General features: G+C 43.2%; 1 protein-coding gene across 1 annotated transcript; it reads left to right on the top strand.

Annotated features, from left to right (window-relative positions):
- The first annotated feature begins 3670 nt into the window (after positions 1 to 3670).
- LOC109218972 (craniofacial development protein 2-like) lies at positions 3671 to 5109 on the top strand. The gene is made up of 2 exons (XM_019383374.1): positions 3671 to 4280; positions 4649 to 5109. The coding sequence occupies exons 1-2, from the start codon at positions 3671 to 3673 to the stop codon at positions 5107 to 5109; spliced, it is 1071 nt and encodes a 356-aa protein (XP_019238919.1).
- Positions 5110 to 8748: the final 3639 nt, after the last annotated feature.

Genomic DNA, 8748 nt, shown 5'->3' with positions numbered 1-8748 from the left:
AAGCTCGGCTCCCATGAAAGATTTTGAGATAAAATGAGCCAAAACCCGTTTTTAAAACAACTCACTACCCAGTCCGACCCTTCTTCGCGAACGCGGCACAACCCTTGCGTTAGCGAAGCTCTACGACCTCGCGCCTAGAATTCTCACTTCGCCTTCACTACTCTTTGATCACGTCGTGAAGGCCAGCTGACCCGCTCCTTCGCATTCGCATTCGCGTTCGCGTAGGCCAAATGGCCTTAGGCACAGCTCCCTCATTTCTTCTTCGCGTTCACGGTTGGGCCTCCGCGTTTGCGAGACACTTCCAGGCCCACCTACGCGTTCGCAAGCCCCTCAGCGCGTTCGCGTAGGGAAAAAATCACCAGCCCAAAAACTCTTCTACGCGAACGCGATCTTCCCTCGCGTTCGCGTAAGACAAAACCAGCACCAGCAAACCAGCACCAGCTTTTCATCCAAAATCGATCAGATACCACCCCGAAACACAACACAAGCCCCTAGGACCCCGTCCAATCACACAACCCAGTCCCATAACATCACACGGTCGTGCTCGAGGCCTCAAATCACATCAAATAACGCTAAAACCATGAATCGCACTCCAATTCAAGCTTAATGAACTTTAGAATTTCAAACTTCTATATTCGATGCTGAAACCTATCAATCACGTCCAATTGACCTCAAATTTTGTACACAAGTCATATTCAATATTACGGACCTACTCCAACTTCCGAAATCAGAATCCAACCCCGATATTAAATAGTCCACCTCCGGTCAAACTTCTCAAAACCTTTAAATTTCTAACTTTAGCCAAATGACTCCAAAATGACCTACAGACCTCCAAATCCACTTCCCGATGCGCTCCCAATACCAGAATCACCATAAGGAGCTATTCCCAGACTCCGAATCCCAAACGGGCATCTATAACACTGAAATGCACTGCAACCCAAATTTATGAAATTCTTCCCAAAATGCTAACTTCCACAATAGGCGCCGAAATGCTCCCGGGTCATCCAAAACCCAATCCGGACATACGTCCAAGTCCAAAATCATCGTACGAACCTATTGGAACCTTCAAATCCTGATTCTGAGGTCGTTTACTCAAAATCAATCCTTAGTCAGATTATTCCCACTTTATGCTTCCGAAATGAGAATTCTCTTTCTAAATCAACTCTGAACTCCTCGAATTTCAATTCCGACTACGCGTACAAGTCATACTACCTGAAGTGAAGCTGCTCATAGCCTCATACTGTTGAACGATGCGCTAGAGCTCAAAATGACCGGTTGGGTCATTACAACCGAACGGCATTCAGAACGCCAATTGGAACATCTCCATATAGATTAGTCTTTGGAAAAGCTTGTCATTTGCCCGTAGAATTAGAACACAAAGCTTTTTGGGCATTGAAAGCACTGAACTTTGATTTAACCTTTGCTGGTAAAAACCGATTTATTCAGGTTAATGAATTGGAAGAACTGAGATTGGGAGCCTACCAAAATGCTAAAATTTTCAAAGAAAAAATAAAAATATGGCATGACAAGTTGACCCGACCAATGAGTTTCAAAATTGGAGATCAGGTAATTCTTTACAATAGCCGACTCAGGTTATTCCGGAAAAATTAAAATCCAGGAGTTTCAAAATTGGAGATCAGGTAATTCTTTACAATAGCCGATTCAGGTTATTCCGGGAAAATTAAAATCCAGGTGGACAGGTCCTTACAATGTTATAGGTGTAACTCCATACGGGACAATTGAAATTCAGAAAAATGGAGGAAACAAGTTTAAGGTAAATGGTCACATGCTAAAATTGTACTTTGGAAGACACTTTGAACAACATCCATTGGTTAATTTGATAGACTGATGAATTCTGCAATTAATAAGTCGAGCTGACGATGTTAAACTCAAAACTAAGATACAAAACCCGTAGCCATTGAGGGAGAAGCAATGGAGCCTCATAATCCCGACATAGATTTGGGTAATTAAATGCTTAGTCAATTGATCTGGTCAATATCCAGGTTGTTGTACAACCAGAACATCTCATGAAGGCCTCTACAAAAATAGAGTCACCTGTATAGGAGTAACTCCATGGTGATCGGTATGTCTAAGTAACTGGTTGATTAATCATTTAATGAATCAATTCAAAATGTTGGCACAGGTAAATTTGTTGGTTTATATATAACCAGGACCAAATGACTGATAAGGTCTTAAATTAGTCAGTCTATTACATATAAAAACATGTGTAGTCACACACTCTTTCAAGTTTTTTCTTCTCTCTCTCTCTCTCTCTCTCTCTCTCTCTCTCTCTCTCTCTCTCTCTATATATATACAACTTTTATTTTGTTCTTAATTGTTGTTCTTGTACAATATTAAAGTTTTAAAGTAAATGTTTGCATATTTTTAAAACATAATATTTTTCATTTATGCCATATAACTTCCAAGTTTGTGATTTTATTTTTGTGAAGGAAAGAACGAGTATCTCCAAATTTGAGAAAGTGTTGGAATTGAGAAGCATTATGATCTCAAGTCTCAACAGGTAGAATCAATAAAATTCTGCTAGCACTTGCCCCAAATGTCTATCAAGGCGAAATTCTAGACAACACTATTTTTAGAATGAAATTAGGCTTTCTTTGACACACTTTTTAGCCTATCTATTTTTAACCACAAATATTTATATTTTCCCTTTTAGCACCCAACTTTGAGCCAAAAAAAAAGAACAAAAAAAGAGAAAAAAAAAAGGGGGGATAAACCAAATTTTATTGATACACCATATTGGTTTATCCTACAAAAAGATCGATACTACTCCTTCCGGCTATAGTTGAGGAAAAAACCAGGTTCTAACGTTCCTACTCTATTACTTTATATTGCATATTTGTTCTTTGATATTGGTGTAATTGCACCCCTTTTTCTTTAAAGAATCTAAACAATCTGTTTCATCCTTTCAATACGTATAATTCCACCCTTTTTCCTTAAGAATCTAAACAATCTGTTTCTGGGTGTTAATCTTTTTAGTTATTATTTTTAAAGTTTTGTTCTTCTTAGTATTAGCCACTTTTAAATCTGTTTCTTGTTACAATTGAAGTGATATCTTGTTTGATTTGGCTGTATAGTGTAATTCTTCTGTTCACTTTAGCTTAAGAATGGGTATTTTGGATTTTTTTTTTAAAATGCAAAGTTTGGTTCTTTTTAGCATTCACCACTTTTAAATCTGCTTCTTGTTACAGTTCAAGTGATAACTTGTTCGATATGGTTGTATATTGGGATCTTTCTTTTCAATTTAGAAACTGCGTACTGGAATTTAAATTGTAGGTTTGGCTGGTATTAGTCACTTTTGGGTCTGCTTCTTGTTACAGTTTAATTGACATCTTGTTTGATTTGGTTGTACATTGGAATTTTTCTGTTCAACTTTGTAAAAATTGGTAGGGTTTCGTCTATCCATTTTAATTCTGTTTGTCACTCCCTTGAGTTGTTTTTAGCTCTCGGGTTCGTAGCTTGTAGTCCTTCGTTCCCGTTTTTTGTTCTCAGTGGCAGTGTTTGCCTAATACATTTTGCTTATAGTGGCGGTAGTGAATGATGTGAGAGTAAGGTCATGTCCTCGGCGGGGCTGGGGATGGGGTCCAGGGGTGAGAAGGGAGGTAAGAAAGCCTCTAGGTTGCGAATTGGGTCTTAGAACATTCGGACGTTGATGGTGAAGTCTATAGAGTTAGGTAAGATTCTTCAGAAGAGGAAGATCAACATAGCGTGTGTTCAGGAGACTAGATGGAAGGTTACTAAGGAACGAGATGTAGACGGGTTTAAACTATGGTACTCAAGGAGCGCTGGAGGTAAGAATGTTGTAGGTACTTTAGTAGACAGGGATCTCAGGGAGCTCGTGGTTGAGTTTAGGAGGGTAAATGATAGGTTGATGAGTATTAAGTTGGTAGTTGGTGGGTTTACTGTAAACGCGATTAGTGCATACGCTCCTCGGGTAGGTTTGAACCAGGAGGTCAAGAAGCAATTTTGGGATGATTTGGTCGAGATGGTGCGTAGTATCCCGCACACAGAGAAGTTGTTCATTGGCGGAGATTTCAATGGTCATATTGGGGCTGGTGCTGGGGGCTATGATGATGTGCATGGCGGGTACGGTTTTGGGGACAGGAATGAGGGAGGTAATTCGCTGTTGGAGTTTGCTAGAGCTTTTGATTTGGTTATAGCTAACTCGAGTTTCCCGAAGAGGGAAGAGCACCTGGTCACTTTTCGAAGTTTAATGGGCAAGACTCAGATTGATTATCTTCTCTGCAGGAAATGCGATAAAGGTTTGTACACTGACTGCAAGGTCATCCCGAATGAGCACCTCACGACCCTACATAGGCTCCTAGTTATGGACCTGGAGATCAAGAGGAGTATGAGGAAGAGGGTGGGGTGCAGGTAACCTAAGATCAAGTGGGGTAACTTGACCAAGGACAAAGCTCAAGAGTTAGGGGAGAAGTTGTTGGCTATGAAGGCCTGGACGAGTATGGGGCACGCGTTTAGTATGTGGTCCATGACTGCGGATTGCATTAGGGTAGCTATGGGAGAGGTCTTAGGGGTAACGAAGGGTTCTCCTAGGGGTCATATAGGGGACTGGTGGTGGAATGGAGAGGTTCAAGGTAAAGTGGAAGCTAAGAAAGCTGCTTATTTGAAGCTAGTAGAGAATACAAACGAGGAGGAAAAAAGGACTTATCGGAGTGTTACATAAAGGAGAAGAAAGAAGCAAAGTTAGCAGTTACGACGCCTAAGAACGCAGCGTTTGCTCGTTTGTACGAGGAGCTCGAGGGCAAAGGAGGGGACAAGAGGTTGTACCGGTTGGCCAAGGTGAGGGAGAGGAAAGCCCGTGACTTAGACCAAGTCAATTGCATCAAGGACGAGGATGGCAAAGTGTTGATGGACGAGGCACTCATTAGGAGAAGGTGTCAGACATACTTCCATAAACTATTGAATGAGGAGGGGGATAGACACATTGTGATGGGTGAGTTGGAGCACTCCGAGAGTCGACGGGATTTTGGGTACTGTAGGCGGCTTATGGTAGAGGAGGTGGAAGGGGCAATGTGTAAGATGTGCAGGGGCAGAGCAACGGGGCCATATGAAATCTTGGTGGAATTCTAGAAGAGCGCAGGGTTGGTAGGTTTGGAGTGGCTCACTGGGTTGTTTAATGTTGTTTTTAAGACAAAGAAGATGCCTGAATAATGGAGGTGGAGTACGATGGTTCCGCTTTACAAGAACAAGGGTGATATCCAAAATTGCAACAATTATAGGGGTATCAAGTTATTGAGTCACACTATGAAGGTTTGGGAGAGGGTGGTGGAGGCTAGGGTGAGGAGGTGTGTGTCTATTTCCGAGTATTAGTTTGGATTCATGCCGGGGCGTTGGCTACAGAAGCAGTTCATCTAGTAAGGAGATTAGTGGAGCAGTACAGGGAGAGGAAAAAGGATTTGCATATGGTGTTTATTGACCTTGAGAAGGCATACAATAAAGTTCCAAAGGAGGTCCTGTTGAGGTGTTTGGAGGTTAGCGGCGTCCCGATAACGTACATTAGGGTGATTAAGGATATGTACGATGATGCTAAGACTCGGGTGAGGACTGTGGGTGGTGACTCGGAGCATTTCCCTGTGGTGATGGGGTTACACCAGGGATCGGCTCTTAGCCCAATTTTGTTTGCCTTGGCGATAGATGTACTGTCGCGTCACATCCAAGGGGAGGTGCCTTGGTGCATGATATTTTCCGATGATATAGTGTTTATTGACAAGACGCTAGCGGAGTTAATGCGAGGTTGGAGGTTTGGAGACAGACCTTGGAGTCTAAAGGTTTCAAACTAAGTAGAACCAAGATAGAATACTTGGAGTGCAAATTCAGTGAGACCCATGATGCAGACGTAGAAGTTATGCTTGATGGTCAAGTTATCCCCAAGAGAGCGAGTTTTAAGCATCTCGGGTCTATCATCAAGGCTAACTGGGAGATTGACGAAGATGTCACACATCGTGTCGGAGCGGGATGGATGAAGTGGAGGCTCACTTCCGGTCCTATATGATAGGAATGTGCCGTAAAGACTTAAGGGTAAGTTTTATCGAGTGGTGGTTCGACCCGCTATGCTATATGGGGTTGAGTGTTGGCCAGTCAAGAACTCCCACGTGCAAAAGATGAGAGTAGCAGAGATGAGGATGTTGAGATGGATGTGTGGGTGTACCAGGCGAGATATGATTAAGAATGAAGCTATCCGGGACAGAGTGGGAGTGCCTCCGTGGAGGACAAAATGCGGGAGTCACGACTGAGATGGTTCGGACATGTTAGGAGAAGAAGCATTGATGCCCCTGTTAGGAGGTGTGAGAGGTTGGACATGGAGAGTTTGAGAAGGGGTCGAGGTAGGCCTAAGAAGTATTGGGGAGTAGTGATTAGGCAGGACATGGCGCTGCTTCAGCTCACTGAGGACATGACCCTTGATAGGAGGGTGTGGAGGTCGAGGATTAAGGTAGAAGGTTAATAGGTAGCTTATAGTGTTTGCCTATAGGCTTAGTAGCGTGCATGTCCCTTCATATTCTTAGATTTTTATTACGATATGTAATTTTGTTCGCCTCGGGTATTGTATTCCCTGTTGCTATTATTTGATACTACTTATCCTTTATCTCTCCCTTTTTTCTCTTCTATCTTTCTTCCTTCCTTGCTTCCCTCTTCTTCTTCTTGCCCTTCCTGAGCCGAGGGTCTATTGGAAACAGCCTCTCTACCTGCATTAGATAGTAAGGTCTGCGTACAGACTACCCTCCCCAGACCCCACATGTTGGGATCAAACTGGGTTTGTTGTTGTTGTTGTTGTTGTTGTTGTTGTTTATTTGGAGAAATGATGACTTAAGTGATATTAATTATGGAATTGGAGACCGGGACCTTTAGCCCAATCTCTAGAGTTATTTTCTTTATGTTGAGTTGTACATAGTTACTTTGGTAAAATAATCGGCTCTCATAATAAAGCTGGATGGAACAAAGTCACTACAAATATATCCCTTTACCTTACCATCATTAAGCCTATCATTACAAGCCTGAAAAAGTCCTAAAATATTAGAAATTAGTGTTTATTCTATATTAGTGGAGACTGACATGAAGGGCTTATGGACAAAAACTTGAGAAACTCGAAATTGTGATCATAATGTTATCAATCTCAAAAGGTTCATAAAAAGAGGAGTTGAAAGTTTTTGGCAAACAAAAGCAGAAACAGAAACAAGGTATAGATTTGGCGACTTGAAAAACTTATAGGTTTTGAATATGTAAAATTTTATTTTCTTACTTTTCTACTCTACAAGAAACAACAATTATTAATAAAATTATTGTCTCGAGGACGAGCAAGGATTCAACTCCCCCCTGAATTGACACTCCTCAAGCCGGGCTCGTAACAAAACCACCCGAGCTTGGATATCACTGCACTAGGCTTCGACTCCCTTGCTGAGCTCGAGTTCTTCCTCCTTTATCCCAAACGTCCCCACCAGGACGCTGCACTTCCCCACCATCCGCACCTACTCCTCATCTCTGGCCTTCAAGTCCTCCCTCAATTGGCGTATGTCGCCGCCCTCACGAAGCTAACACCAAAGCTCTCGGTACTTCTCAAGGACTCTGAAGTACTTGTCCTTCAACTTCATATAGATATCTTTACACCTCTGCTCCCTACGAGCACTCTCAATTTATAAGACGACCGTCTATAAAACAAACAAAGGAAGTTAGAGACAGTGAAAGAACAAAACCAAAGGAAAACAGCTAACAACGAATGTACTTACCCGAAGGGCAAGGCCAGCAATGTTATTCGACAAGCCGGTGTCATTCATAGTCTTGAGGGTCGTACCCTCAACATCAGAACTCATGGGGACAAGCTAGGGGATAATCTTCTTGGTTTCCACAAGACGATTGCGATCCATCAAGATCGTAATAGTCCTTGAACCTCCTCCAACCTCACTTGAAGTTGAGTAAGCCCCTCGTCGATCATCCTCAGCTCGTCTACATCCATGTCGGAATCGGATCCAACATCCCCCTCAGCAACAACCTTCCCTCTATCATTAGTTGAAGAACGAGCATCTGCCGTAACCCTAGAAGATGAGGCCTCTTCGCACCTTGGAAGAACAGGCTGTTACTTCCCACCACGCCTTCAACCGCATCCCTCAACGGTCGTATATCCATATCCTCCAAACATATGGCCTCGGGACTTTCTTCTGGGCTCTCCCCAATATGCACTGTGGCCGTCTCCCGGAGGACAAAACCATAGTCTCCTATATCGGTGGCCGCCGACCTCTCTCCCCCGGCATCCAGGCCCTCCTCTTACGAGGCATCAAATCTCCATCACTGAGCAAAGGTTCATCGTCCTCGTCTATAAGAGCATATAAGGGAGAAGCCGAGATCTCCACAGCTGACGTCTCCACGGATAAAGGAAGGACAGATCAGATGCAGCAACAGGAGGGACCAGGATAATGACAGGCTTAGGCGCAGTCGAAGCAGGGGTGGGAGCCGAGGACGTAGTAGCTTTCCTCTTTCGGAACGAGGGTGCGGGAGCTCTTGACCTCCTCGAAGATCCCCGGGCCGGAGCTAAGAAAACACAGGGAAAGGGAAAGGTCGACGAAGGTAAACAAAAAAAAAGCTAAGATACTGATGGTAAAAGGGGATTACTAGTCAAAGAAAGAGCGGGCCCAAACTTCTTGAAAAAAGTTGGCCATTCACGAATCCCGGCGATGTGAGGGAGGAGCTGGTCAACCTAGTCAGAAATGTGAGTGACCG

The sequence above is a fragment of the Nicotiana attenuata genome, unplaced genomic scaffold, assembly GCF_001879085.1.
Source record: "Nicotiana attenuata strain UT unplaced genomic scaffold, NIATTr2, whole genome shotgun sequence".
NCBI classification, from domain to species: Eukaryota; Viridiplantae; Streptophyta; class Magnoliopsida; order Solanales; family Solanaceae; genus Nicotiana; species Nicotiana attenuata.
The sequence above is the reverse complement of the archived record's forward strand: the minus strand, read 5'-3'. Positions and strand labels throughout refer to the sequence as shown.

Bases quoted from the DNA above. Each gene is read 5' to 3' on its own strand.
- LOC109218972 (XM_019383374.1), top strand. From the start codon at position 3,671: ATGGTGAAGTCTATAGAGTTAGGTAAGATTCTTCAGAAGAGGAAGATC. The intron at 4,281-4,648 runs GTTTGTACACTG...GCTTATTTGAAG, and splicing joins CTGCAGGAAATGCGATAAAG to CTAGTAGAGAATACAAACGA.